Here is a 15,726-nt window from a genome sequence, read left to right on the forward strand (position 1 = left end):
AGGATTGTCATTTGCGTAAATATAAATGATCTTATTAATCTTATATTGGGCATTAAATATAATCAACGTTGATGCGTTTTTTATTGAAGAAACAGTATAAATATGAAGAAAAAATAGAATAAAATTGCTTATTTTATTAAAATATTATTTGTACCATAAAGACTAGTAGATATAAGAAAATATAATATAAAAAAAGATTGTTTTATTCACCCAGCAAATTTTATTCACTCATTTTCACAGCAAAATAAACAAATTGCATTAAACGTAAAAACTTATTTTATTTTACATAATTTTCTGTGAATTTGATAATAGTTTTACATGGTTTCACACCACTTCTAGATTTTGAAGATATAATAATTGTGTTAACTCTTAATCTCCCTATATCCGAATTATTTAGCTATTCGATCAATTAGTAATTACTAATAATTATACAATAAATTAGTAATACATTGATAATGTTTTTCGAACAAATTTACTAATTAGTAATATGATTAAAACGAATAATAATAAAAAATAAAATCATTATTATTCATTTAAATAGCAATAGATCATTAGAAGAAGCAGTACATTAAATAAAATTGTAGTCGAATGATTTTCGGTACATTAGAATATCACGAATAAATTGTTTAGTCGAATAGCAGTCTTATTAGTTCCTTTGAGGATCCCTATTAATTTGTTAGTCATTATTTCTATATAGGTATCTATCTATCTAATTTTTTTATTTGTGTTTAGTTATAGATTCCTACCTACCATCCTTTACCATAGACTTAGCACATACTTACGTGTACCCTTATACCATGCATGTACTTTATAATGTTGTGTTCTGTGGTGAAGGTTTTTTTTAATGGGTGGTAATGAAATGGTAATCCCGCCTGCGTTATCGGTATACGCTGGCGGAGTACTACTGAGGGATGATAAGTGATGATGATAACAGATCAGTTAATCCAGTCACGAATTCCGCTAGAATTAACCACGATGGTTTCCAGGGGAAATCGTGTGGAAGTCGCCCTGATAGGATGAATTGCTGGCAATGGGTCAGTTAGACCCCATTACTAATAATCCTCTCCCCCTTGCGGTGATGGATTACTCGCATTGACACTGACATATTAACATTTGACAATACTGACATATGATTGTCATTTTGTCATACGGTACATTTTTGTTTTCAACTTTTTATCACTTTACATTTCTGAATCCCAAACAAATTTTATAAAAAAAATACCTAAATTTTCTTATCAATTATACGTTTTAGTTACAATTTCTTTAATTTTTAGTAAATAACAATTTTCTGACTCATGCCGGTAATACTATGCATAGGAAATTGATAATGTACAAATCGTAATTTGAGTTATTCTACGAGCTTGTGATAAGCTTATCGGTTTTTAAGCGGCACCGGTCGGCTTGTGTAGACGTTTACACTCCCTAGACGCATTATAAACGGATTGAAAACGTACCTAAAATGTCTGGTGAAGGTTCCAGTACAAATGGTAATAGAAAAGTGGCTCTTATCACCGGCATAACAGGACAGGTACAGTTTAAAATTTTAGTTTTAAAATATAACTAGTGATTGTTTTATAGTTTTGAAATGGAATAATTTTGACTTGAATAAAGTGAAGCACATTAAGAACTAGGTGTTGTATACTTAAGATTTTGGCAAAGCCAAAATCTTAAGTATACAATATCCTATTAGAATTAGGTTTAATAGTATCCTGTTCCAGTCCAGGATATTGACTATTTTTTTTTAATTGATGATAATGGAATGGTAACGCCTGCAGTAACTGTATACACTGGTGGGGCACCAGTGAGGGGTGATTTGTGAAAAGGCAGGTCAGTTAGCACATTGTGATGAATACACCAGAAATTCAGTATGATGGTTTCCAGGGAGGACCACATGGAGGTCGACCTGACAGGGTATATTGCTAGCAATGGGACTGATAGTCTGCATTACTAACAATCCCTTCCCCCTGGATATTGGCTATTAGGTCCATTTTATTAAAATCTATTCAACTCTTTAAATGTCATTGAGTGACAAATATCCCAACATTAAGAGATTGGGATGTAATGGGGACTAGTGGCCTCATTACTGGCAATATACCCTATAGGATCCACATCCACACCTGGATCCATGTCACCTCTGGAAACTAGCATGATTAATTCCTGAAGAATTTGTCATAGTAGACCACTTTACCTGGCTTCATTAGCTATCATTACTTACTGCTGCCCTGTCAACAAATCTGTATATGGGCAAATGGGATGACCATTCCATTTTCATCTGCTAAAATTAACATAAAGAGATTTTTACAAATTTTCATATTTATTGTAACATATATATGATATGTTTACTATAATAATTATATATAACTACAATCTATTATAATCATTAAAAATAAAAATATTATTTGTACTGAAATTCGAAAAGATTATTCTATTTAACTATTGTAAGTTTATAATATGTTATTTGATATTTTTTCTTTCCTAGGATGGTTCATATTTAGCAGAATTCCTAATAGAGAAAGGATATGAAGTGCATGGTGTGCTTAGGCGCTCATCTTCCTTCAACACGGGTAGGATACAGCATTTGTATGGGCAGCCCACATGTCACACAGGGGGAAGAATGCACCTACATTATGGTGATCTCACTGACACCACTTGTTTGATCAGTATTATAACACAGGTGGGTGTCTCTTTGATATTCATTGAATATCATTGTTATTAATTAAGTATTGAATAAGCAAAAATATATTAAACAGCAATAAATAGATTAAGCAGGACTATTTTATCACTCCCACCTCCTTTATTTGCCGACATTCTTGTCTTCTTTTATTAAATGCTTGATAGGTTTGGGTATTGCAAATTTGACATTTGTACTGTGAAATTTAGTTAAAGCATTCTGTTTATCTGTCTATATAAAATTAATAAGATAGACTTGATGAAGTGAAGCTTAATATTATACTACATTTATATTTAAAATAAATATCCTAAGGAATAAAATGATTTTTTTTTTAATTAAGGACATAATCTAGGAGTCTAATGAGGTCAAATAGTGCTCCTTGACACATATTTATTAAATAATTATTTTAATAAATTCCTGTTAAAACTTATAATCTCAAAATGTCATAAATATCCATATTATAGTTATTAATTTTAATATTTTGTACATGTACTACTAAAAATTTTTTTCCTCCCTTTTTTAATAAATTGTTGACCTTTTTTTTATAAAAATGAACCCGGTTTTTACTAGTTTGTTTTTTCAATTATATTCCATTATGTTTTGATCAAGGTCATTCAAGGCTGAATTGCAATGACTGACCTTAATTATAAATCATAATTGGTGACATGGAACCAACATGGAATTGAAATAATCTATGAAAATGACAATAATATCATAAAGATAAAGTATTTGTTGTAATTTTATATTTACATTTAACATTTTAGTCCTGGATCTGTTATTGCTGCAATAGATTCATAAATATAATATTCAATTTACAAATTAAACTCTTTAACAACATTTCCTATAGTGGATTATTTAACTTATAAGTTAGTAAATACTAAAAGGTTTCCTCTCATTGAAAGCAATATTCCAAGACATTAAAATTATTAATTTTGTAACAACTTTTTATTTTCTACAGACTCGCCCTAAAGAAATTTATAACTTAGGAGCGCAATCTCATGTTAAAGTATCATTTGAGCTCAGTGAGTATACTGCCCAAGTGGATGCGTTGGGTACACTCAGGTTACTTGAAGCTATACGAGCTGCAGGGTTAGAAAAAGAAACAAAAATATATCAAGCATCAACGTCAGAATTATATGGAAAAGTTGTAGAAGTTCCACAAAATGAAAAGACACCATTTTATCCCAGATCTCCATATGGTAAGTAAATCCAATTTGTTTCTGTGTACCATTATTGCTATATTTCAAAATTAAAAAAAAACAGGACTGGCAACCCAATAAGTATGTAAGTATATTCTTGTATATATTATATATGTGTATTTTTACATGTGTAAATACAAATTTGCGGAACTGCAACAAATTTGAATTTGAAAATGTACATTTTTATTATCCAAATATGTTAAACTATGGCAGAGAAATTCCCACCAGAATTACTTCATAAATTGTAAAATATTGTTTTCACAGATTGACTGTTAAGCAAACTTATATTGTACTGATAATAGTATTGTGATGTTAATGTAATGTTTCTTAATCTATTTTAGCTCAATGTAAAAAGTATAATAGACGTAATAAAATTTTAAAATAAGCAAAATAAAAAGGGTAAACACCATGCAGTAAATTCAGCTTGATATAAAGGCTCTTATAACATTTATAATTTTTATTTTTGATAATATTTTACTAAGAGTAGCTTCATGGGATTCCATTAGTTATATCTAGATAAACAGAGCTGACATAATGCTAAACAAATAATTTCAAAACAACAAACTGTTAACAATCATTGTTTTGAAATTTCAGTTGTATTGTCTTATTTGTAGGTATTATATGAGCTCAACAGTAAACAATATTTGAAATGCGGTCTCTCTTTGTATAATTATGTAATTGTATATAAGTATATTTGTGTATATGTATTTGCAATCTATGCTTTCTACACTAATATTATAAAGAGGTAAAGTTTGTGAGTTTAGATGTTTGAGGTAATCTCTGGTACTACTGAACCGATTTTAAAAATTCTTGTTAGAAATTTCTAATAATAATAATAATAACCCCCCCAGGGGATCACCTTGCCGTGGTGGGGGGGCTTAAAGGGACAAGGTACTAAATAGTTATGTCAGAACACCTAGACAATACACCCCAAATGGGAGATACTATGTTTCAAAGTAAAAAGCTTAAAACACCTAGAGCTCACCTCCCTAACTAACGATCCCAAAACCCCTTTTTTTCTTATGGAGAGATGTCTACATATAAATATAGATTACGGCCGCTGCCCGGGGGGCGCCGGGGCACACCTGGAGCCGATGCTGGGTGTAGCAGTATGCGATCCACCGGCGACGAGGGGTTGAACAGGCGGGCCCCTGTCAAACAATACACTACAGCCGATCAAGAAACTACTGGTACCGATAATGACGACGATGAATCTTTATTACCATCCATAACAACCACTTACTCTTATAGGATCAATCAGTCATCCACAACATCAAGCGTAGGTAGTGATTTTACTGTGGATGTTGCACAAGAGGCAAATAGTAATGCTGTTCAAACTGTGCCCACCACGAGTAAGCCTTATAAACGTAGGAAATGGACTGATGAAATGAATGAGTTTATCCTACGTACATATTTACTTGTCACCAATCTAGATACAGATACAAAAGACTACCTCACACCCCTACACACAAAATTCATGGAAAAGTTCCCCGAAATAGAAGTAACTCGCCAACGCCTAGGTGATCAAAGAAGATCTATAATACGGAATAAACTGCTACCTGAAAATAAAATTAAACAAATACATAATGATGCTGAACAAGAACTTCGTAATTTAAACATAAACTATCCACAAACAAGCAGCCACACTATCACTACAACACAAAATACTCGGATGAAATGGAGTAATAATCATAACGAGGCAATAATACGGATTTATTTCCGCGTAACAAAATTAGAATCGAACAAGACAGGATATAGAAAACTACTACACAAAGAATTCATTAGTCAATTCCCCCACCTTACACAAATATCTGAGCAAAGAATAGCAGACCAAAGACGTGTTATTATTAACAATAAGTTAATTTCAGAGGATAGACTTTTATTAATAAAACAAGAAGTGGCCACAGAGCTAGATTTATCACCGACAATAGAAGAAAATATTAACCACAATAATATACAACAGACACAAACACAAGATAATGAAAATGAATTCTTACAAACAATAGCCTCGAATTATTTTCAAGAAAATCCATCAAACCCTGATACACAATCTAATCCTGTACAAACAAACTCAGAAATAGATGATACATTCCAAATGGCACTAGAATACTTTGTTAATCTTTATCCCACTAACAGACCCTATATACCTAAACAAAGAGCAACAAAAAAACTAGCTACTACAATTAATTATATAAACAATATACTATTGCCAAAATACATAAATAATGATACTAATTTTGATAAACTACACGGAATAATCTACTGTTCAGCATGGACAGCGGCAAAAATAAATGGTACAAAATTAAGAATCCCACCGATCGATACATTACGAACAAGACAAAATTCATCAAAACCGCAATGGCAAAAAAGATTAGAAAATAAAATGGAAGATCTGAGGGTAAAAATTAGTAGATTGACACAATACATAAATGGAAATAGAAACAGAAAACTTACAAAACATGTAAAAAAGATTCTAGTACAATATCATATACATTCTATTCATGAAGAACCTAACACACAACTGACGCACTTTTTAGACACACTTAAACAAAAATTAACGGTAGTAGCAAACCGTTTACGTAGATATAAAAACTGTACAAAACGTAAATTACAAAATATTCAATTTATTAACAATGAGAAACAATTTTACCGTACAATCAACAAAACTATATCAAACAATGAAAATAATATACAAACCGAAGTATTTCCTACACCATCCCCGGAAGAATTGCAAAACTTTTGGGCAGGTATATGGTCGAACCCAACCTCTCATAATAATGAAGCACTATGGATAAAGACTGAACAACTAAAATATGAACATATAATACCGATGGAGTATGACTCTATTTCATTTGAATTGTTTCATGAGGTAATCAACAAACTTCATAATTGGAAAGCAACAGGCACAGATCATATTCATAATTATTGGTACAAGAAATTAACCGTGACTCACATACTTCTCCACAAACACATCAATAATTTCATTCAAAATCCGGATACTATTCCTAAATTTATTACTGAAGGATGTACGTACTTATTACCTAAAGATCTTAATGATACCACAAACCCAGCAAAATATCGACCTATTACCTGCTTACAGACTATTTACAAAATAATCACATCGTGTATAACCCGAATTATTTATAATTATACAGAAAGTAATGACATACTAGCTGAACAACAAAAAGGATGCAGAAAAGCAAGCCAGGGTTGTAAAGAACAGCTAATAATTGATTCTGTGATCCTTGAACAAGTTCATAAGCGCAAGTCAGCTCTTTTTACTATGTATGTAGATTATAAAAAAGCATATGATACTGTACCCCATACTTGGCTGCTTAAAATCCTAGATATTTATAAAGTTCACCCGACTATCACAAAATTCTTACAAACAATTATGCAAAATTGGACAACGACCTTAAGCATAAATTCCTCAAATTTAACAACACGTACAGACTCGATTAAAATAGAAAGAGGCATTTTTCAAGGTGATGCATTAAGCCCATTATGGTTTTGCCTTGCCTTGAACCCTTTATCTAATATCCTTAATTCATCTAATACTGGTTATAAATTGAAATATAATATAGATATAGATGGACAGAGTGAGGAAAAAGAAGTTGCTTTAAGTCATCTTATGTATATGGATGACATTAAATTATATGGTTGTTCAGAAAATGAATTAAAAAACTTGGCTAGTTTAACTGAACATTTCTCAAAGGACATTAAAATGGAATTTGGTATTGATAAATGCAGAATTAACTCTGTCAAGGCAGGGCAAAATCATCAGCATTATTATCAAACGGAGACAGGTGATACAATTAACCCTTTAGACGAAAATGAAACCTATAAATATCTAGGATACAATCAATCTAAACATATACATCAAAAAAATATAAAGAATTCGTTGTCTCTTAAATTCAAACATAGATTAAACATTATACTTAAAACACAATTAAATTCACGTAATACAATAAAAGGTATAAATTCCTATGCAATTCCTATCCTAACATATTCATTTGGTATTATACATTGGACAAAAACAGATCTTAAATCTCTTCAACGCAACATTAGTACAACAATGACGAAACATAGAAAACACCATTCGCGATCATGTATTCAAAGACTGACACTACCCCGCAAAAATGGAGGCAGAGGATTGCTAGATATTATTAACCTACATAACAAGCAAATTACCCTACTTAGAAAATACTTTCATAAAAAAGAACTTATATCTGATTTACACAACGCTATAGTACAAAATGACTGTAAGCTAACCCCGTTAAATTTGCAAGATCACACAACACAAAATAATGAAAAGCAAACAGACATGCAAACAAAAATAGAAGAGTGGCGTGATAAATCCCTCCATGGGAGACATTACAGCGATTTATGCCAACCTAACGTCGATAAAGTAGCGTCGAATGAATGGCTAAATCGTGGGGTTCTTTTCCCGGAAACGGAGGGATTTATGATTGCCATACAAGACCAAGTGATCGAAACTCGAAATTACCAAAAATTCATTATAAAACAAAATTTAGTGACAGATTTATGCAGACGATGTAACAGTAATTCGGAGACCATACAGCATATTACAGGAGCTTGTAAATCCATAGTACAGACCGATTACAAATATAGACATGACCAGGTTGCCAACATTATTCACCAAAAATTAGCTCAGAAATACAAACTTATACCAGAAACATACACACCCTACTATAAATATACCCCTGATGTAATAGTTGAAAACAATACACACAAATTATACTATGACCGTGCTATCTTGACAGATAAAACTACACATTATAATAGACCTGATATTACCCTCCTAGATAAAATTAATCGCAAAGCATATATTATCGATATTGCAGTCCCAAATACACACAATGTACAGAACACTATAGCTGAGAAACTGGCAAAATATACAGATCTAAAGGACGAAATAACCCGCATGTGGCGTTTACAATCCGCAACCATAGTTCCAATAGTCCTATCTACTACAGGAGTAATCCCGAATCAGCTACACTTATCACTTAGAACACTTGACCTTCCGTGCTACACTTATATCGAATTGCAGAAGTCTATAATACTAAACACCTGTTCCATTGTTCGGCGATTTTTAACATCTAATCAAAATTAATTATTTGTACAATCTACGAGATACTTGGCAGCCAGCCCGTACTCGTAGCAATAAAGCCAACTATACGTTGAGTAAAAAAAAATCAAAATAATAATAATAATAATAATCTTTATTTGCTTAAACACGGTAAAGTTAAAGATGTTACATTAGTCAAAGAACATTCGTGCTTAGCTAACAATATTTTGATTTGATATTCTAACCTTTCTAACAATTGTTAGAAAGGTTAGAATATCCCTGAGTGCTAGACTAAGTTTTATTTCGATAAATATATATTTTTAATAATGAATCACAATAAATGTAATTGAAGTCGGCAAAAATTCTATAATATGGCGTGCGTTGCCAAAATGGTTTGGAATAAAAGAATACAATCTATATAGCAAAAATAATCTTTACTTTTAGCTTGACAAAAAAGTTACACGACGAGATATATGGTATATCTAAGTTTAATATCTCTGCTAAAAAATTGCTTTTATATTAAAAATAAAATAAATTTTATAAGCCATTCATTTTAAAATTTTAGAGAATATTAGTGCAGAACTTTCACACACACCAAAATACTAAAATGTATTGAAAAATTTAAAAATTATACAAATATTGCACCCGTGGGAAGCCGGGCGGGTCACTAGTAAATTATAGTGGATAGGTACAAGTACATAATTAAATCAATACAAAGTAATATAAATGATATTTCCTGTCTGATAATCATTTAGATTACGTTAATTTAAAGATATCACAAGTATTTAGAGATTATTGTTACGGGTAATAATGTAATAAGACAAAGTACTGCCATCTTTTTTATTATTAATAATATTCTTGTTTGTAATATGAATCAGATTAAGTAATAAATTTTTACCCAATTTGTGTTTTTACTGTTTTTACCCAATGGTTAGCTGGTAGAGAATGCCCTATGGCATTAAGCTCGCCATTTGTACAAAATTTTATTGTGCAATAAAGAATAAATAAATAAATTATTATACAGAAAGCGAAACGAATAATATTCCATAACAACATAATAGGCACTTATGACGAGCACATAAAGATATGACACGTAAATATTTATGTATTAGGTTAATATTTTTAAGTTATTTCTTCTTGAACTTAGAATAGCAAATAAGTTGACTATCCCCTTGAAACAAAAAAGTGACCATCGTTTACAAATGTGAATAGGTCCAACGAATATCCCACACACTGTGACAGTTCTGGTACTGTTATGATTCTGGTATATAGTAGCTTCTTATGCTTTTGTATTTATTACGATTTATCGTCATCATCATCATATCAGCTTTTAACTGTTCACTTTCGAACATAAGCCTCCCCCTAGGGGGGTTTTTCCAGTAGTTGCCACGCTCAGCAAGCGGATTGGTAGCCGCAATTAGGCTTTGAAAATGTTTTAAGAGGAACGCTGCTACCCATCCCTCGACCTCCCTTAGTCGCCTCTTACGACACCCACGGGAAAGGAAGGGGTGGCCTATTCTATGCCGGTACAACACGGGAATATACTATATTGTTATAATTAATATAGTATATTAACAAATAGTGCAATATTACCATATGTTATCCATCAATACAATACTTAGCAATGAAGTTTCTAACATTCACATTTATAATATTAGTAAAGATAAATAAAATGTAAATAATCAAATATATTTTCAAATTGCAGCATGCGCGAAATTATACGGCTACTGGATAGTAGTGAACTACCGCGAAGCGTACGGCATGTTCGCGTGTAACGGGCTCCTGTTCAACCACGAGAGCCCGCGCCGCGGTGAGAACTTCGTTACGAGGAAAATCACCCGCGGAGTGGCCAAAATAACACTTGGCCTGATGCCCTATCTGGAACTGGGGAATTTGGACAGCAAGAGAGATTGGGGACACGCTAAGGACTATGTAGAGGTATGTATCTAATTGATTTCAAATAGTGTAAGCAAAAGTAATAAAGTTTCTACCGTGAAGCAGTTATGTTTGCATGGCTGTGTTTCAGTTTGAAGGGTGGGATGTGGCGTGAATTTATAGGGTACAGAGGAATAACACCTGTGTCCTCAGGAATGGCAACGCATGGGGGGTATCAAGAGCGAAACAGTATACTCTGTTATGTCCATGGCACTGCTCATGTCTATAGGCGACGGTTACCATTTTCCATCAGGTGGGCCGTCAGCTTGTTTGCCATTCTAAGTTGTATAAAAAAAAACAAGTGCAGAAAATCACACTAATATATCATTTTATCATCATCATACCAGTCTATAACTGCTGAGCCAAAGCCCCCTTGGGAGGTTTTGCCAGTAGTTGCCACGCTTGACAGGCGGGTTAGCAACCGCAGTTAGGCTTTGGAGATGTTTTAAAAGAGATGCTGCTGCCCATCCCTCGTCGTTCCTCGTGTCGACTTACGACACCCACGGGAAAAGAAAGAATGATCTATTCTATGCCGGGACCACATGGCAATGTTATTTGTTAATCCAAAACTATTAATTACGTAATAAATTTAAAAGAGCAATATTTACAAATCAGTAATTGATTATATTGTTCCATGGGCCCATGCAGGCAATGTGGCTGATGATGCAGCAAGAGACAGCCGAGGACTTCGTGGTGGCGACAGGCGAGGCGCACAGCGTACGCGAGTTCGTGGAGAAGGCGTTCGGCTGCGTGGGCCGCCGGCTCAGCTGGCGCGGCGCCGGCGAGCACGAGACCGGCCACGATGCGAGCACCGACCAGCTGCTCGTCAAGGTCAACCCCAAGTACTTCCGGCCCACCGAAGTCGTAAGTGTCTCCGTCCACCAGGTGAACAACGCTTGATCACGATTCAAAGATCACAAGGACAAATCTGAGCCTACGTTAATAAGAACACTGAACAATCTTAAACAGCTTCATCTAGTCCCGAGCTAAACACATCTTGTACTTTTAACTATAGACAACTAACAGACAGCTAATTAGGTGTTTTTTTTTTAATATATAAACATACTAGCTTTTACCGAATTTCGAATTGTACCGAATTTGTACCAAATTTCGTATTGGTTAGTCATGTCGTTTAGACACAGAGAAGTAGCAAACAAACAAATTGACTTTCACATTTATAATATTGATAAGGATTGTTTTTATTTATTTATTACATTACATCTACTAGATAAGCTTTACAGTCTTCCAATATGGTCACCCAGGAAATCATCAGTACAATTATATAACTAGTACAATCATTATATTTAGAAAACCCCTAAACCGACAAACAGTCTTATGAATACAAATGTTTGTATTATACGTTTGTATGGAGATTTAACGCTAAACCAGATACAGTGTGTTAAATCGCTATACCAGAGTGCGCCACCCTCGTACGAGGCACGAACTAACTCCGCCATCTTAAAGTTATTTATATATCTAGGAAACATTTCCAGGATTTACTTCTGGGCGATTCGACGAAAGCTAGGCAGAAGCTAGGATGGGCTCCTCGCGTGACCTTCGATGAACTGGTCCGAGACATGGTGGAGGCGGATCTCGAACTGATGAAGAAAAATCCAGAGGCGTAGGTGACCAGGTTAGGTGTGATTGAGATTTGCATGCTTGGAATGATATGGTTTTAGTTTTTTTTGGTTTGTGCCTAAAAGATTATTTATTAATTTATTTTATTTACCAACTAAGGAACTTGACAGTTTCCCAATTCGCTCCCTTAGCAATCACAATATATGAAACATAAAATTTAATTATTAGACACTTTCTAAATAATTTATTGCCATTCTCGAAACTCGACAAGTTTACAAGTCAATATATCCAAGTTCGGATATTGGCTTATGACACCGTTGAGCAGAGTGAATGCCAGTGAATGAGGAACCTAGGGCCTACCATAAAATGTTTATCGAAATTTCGGGTCCGAACGAAACACAAATTTGATGCTGAAATTACATGATACATACCGTTTAAAAATATTAAAAATGCTAAAGTATCGTTCCTTTGGACTTTTATAGTAGCATTTATGACAAACGAAATGTTAAGCTCCGTTTACTGGGTCGATTTCGGTATGAACAAAAACACGAAATTGAGTTCAAAAGTTCGGAATTTCATTTCATGGTAGAACCCCTGTTTTGCTAGCTCTATTCTTCTCAACGGAACATGGAAAAAATCAAGCAATTATATGATATTATATTGTACTGTATTTTTACATAAAAATTTCTTAAATTTTGTTGATATTATGCAACATTATTATTCATAATATGCATGAATGCTTGAGATCCTTTAGGTTTATTTAATTGTCAATATATCTATATTATTATATTTTAAAATTCTATATAGTATCAAAAATATTTTTTTTTTATTTTCAGAAAATGTGCTGCATTTGTGAGTACGATGGACGTCGACTCTGCTGTCGTGCACAATTCTGGTCAGCGACGCTGTGTGCTCTCTTCCTAACGAGAGAAACAGCTGCTAATCTACGAAATAAAAAAAAAAATTGGGTGGTGCTTGAGAATGACTAAAGGAAGTGAAACTTCTATAAAGCTATTGTACCCCTGTAACGTTATGTTACATGTTGCAACGCATCACGAAATTGCGACAGATTTAAGACTTTTTTATGCTTTTATCACGCTCCACATATACTGTCATAGAGGCTCAAATATATAGGCGATATATGATATGTAATCATGCAATATCTAAAATATAAACTTATATTTATACAAGATTTGTCATAATGACTATATACAGCCGAAGCCAGTTGTTGTAGTTGATAATATTTATGACATGAGTATTAACAACTTATATAAATATTGAATGTGTTAGATCCTAACACGGGCAAAATTGTACAAGTGACATAGAAAACATATTAATTTAAAATTTATTCCAAATAAAATTAAATCAATATCTAGTTTTAATATCAACTATTAATACATTGTTGTAAAATTATTTCCTTATGTAACACAGAAAAGGACATAGATAAGTTAGAATAAATGTCTCCACCGTAGAAAGAGGACCGCAAGGTACTGTTCTTAGTCTATGGTCTCCACCTACATATTTTGTAAATGTAAACCGTCGGTAGTGAATTTTTTTTTTTTCATAAGTATTGGGCGGTAACAATATTGATTTAATATAAAAAACTAAAAAAATCCTTTCGAGTTTTCAACTACGAATCCGTGTGACCCATTACGATTAACTCCGTTTATTGTGACATATAACATGTTATGGAATATTATACGCTGGCGGAGCACCAGTGAAGGGTGATAGATGACAATGAAAACAGGCCAGTTAGCCCATCATGACAAATTCACCAGGAATTAACCATGATAGTTTCCAGGGAGAACCGTGTTATGGAATATTAGAATATTCCATAATTTACTTGGCATATTTATTACATAATCTTGGCTTGTCGTTTTATTATCGTAATTAGTCACCTAAAAAAGTAATAGCCATGAACTATGCAATAATGTACAATCAACACAAACACCTTGTTATTTGGTGGCCTTGATAATATTTTTCCATTAAATATTTTTAAAATTTGACAAACATGCTAGCTTAGATAATATAGATAGAGCATTCAACTTTAAAAACGGGTCAAACTTTTTGTCAGCTAATTGTCAAATTAGCTGACTCGTTTTTTTATTGATGATAATTTTAAATTATTCGTTTTTAAATTAATTTAATTATTTAATAAATAAAAAGAGTTTTGCGCATTAAAAAGGTGCAGAATTTATAAGACAAAATAAATATAGAAGTTATAAAGGAATCACTCATAACTATTTATTACGCAAAATTTTATGAAAGACATGACCCACTTTTTTCAAAGCATTTGTATGGAGACTATCTATATAATCTAAGATGCCAAGTATGATTACCAGTAATAAGTCTTAGGTCAATGATATATATAGTTGTAAATAATCAATTTTAGAGTAATGTTTATTCTTGTTATAAGTCCTTCATATTTGCTTGGTGCTGTTTGACAAAAACCGAGCTCAAAAACAGAACTCAAAATATGTAAAATTTGTATATTAATTTACGTAAAATTTTCTACATAATCCGTCATGATACTTCTTTAATCTTTACTACTTAACATAAAACTTTACTAGGCACTAAGCTCAGCAGTTTACGCTAGAAAAAAAAAATTGCATGTTTAATTAATGTAATTCCAGTTGCGAAAAATAGCTACTGTTAATTTGTGGTTCTGTTATTTTTTATTTATTTTTTAACACTATTTTAAATCCAAATTACAGTTGTATACACTTTTACACATTTTATAAACGAGATATTTTATATCTTGATGAGTTTATACTACTTAGTAATTACTGATAAGGACTTAGCTTGACTAGTGTCTTATTTACACCCACCTCATCGCCAGTCGATGGGGGGGGGGGGGGGGGATTAAGTTGCCTATTTTACACGAATTATTAACACTGAATTTAACAATTTTTGAAACGCTAAGGATACAATATTGGTATTTACATTTATACAACATTACATTTTATTTATATACAACGGGGTTTTAAGTTCCTAAGATGCTTGCATCGAAATATCCGGTGTTCGTTAAAATATCGAATCACGTCAAATATCTCGTTTGTAAAATATGTACAGTGGCCTTTTAATTTGTGTAGTAAATGAATTAATGTGGATAACTATGAATTATACATGTGAATATATAATGTCAATTTCTCACATGGAATAAATACACAAAGGATTATAATAATCAATTTTAAACAAATCCATAATTCAACGACAAATTATTGAAAAAAAGAAAAAAAAATACACAGTTTTTC

At 32.6% G+C, this 15,726-nt stretch overlaps 1 protein-coding gene across 2 annotated transcripts; it reads left to right on the top strand.

The window, feature by feature from the left end:
* Positions 1–1,147: 1,147 nt before the first annotated feature.
* LOC113512853 (GDP-mannose 4,6 dehydratase) lies at positions 1,148–14,050 on the top strand. Of its 2 annotated transcripts, none has more exons than XM_052892792.1 (7): positions 1,148–1,528; positions 2,480–2,674; positions 3,630–3,870; positions 10,665–10,897; positions 11,543–11,758; positions 12,388–12,515; positions 13,309–14,050. In XM_052892792.1, the coding sequence occupies exons 1-7, from the start codon at positions 1,460–1,462 to the stop codon at positions 13,394–13,396; spliced, it is 1,170 nt and encodes a 389-aa protein (XP_052748752.1). In that variant the 5' UTR covers positions 1,148–1,459; the 3' UTR covers positions 13,397–14,050. The 2 variants fall into 2 exon arrangements, with proteins under 2 accessions (XP_052748752.1, XP_026752598.1); XM_026896797.3 differs by having other exon boundaries at positions 1,149–1,528; positions 12,388–12,527.
* Positions 14,051–15,726: the final 1,676 nt, after the last annotated feature.

The sequence above is a fragment of the Galleria mellonella genome, unplaced genomic scaffold, assembly GCF_026898425.1.
Source record: "Galleria mellonella isolate WM207_F2 unplaced genomic scaffold, CSIRO_AGI_GalMel_v1 utg113, whole genome shotgun sequence".
In the NCBI taxonomy this organism is placed as follows: domain Eukaryota; kingdom Metazoa; phylum Arthropoda; class Insecta; order Lepidoptera; family Pyralidae; genus Galleria; species Galleria mellonella.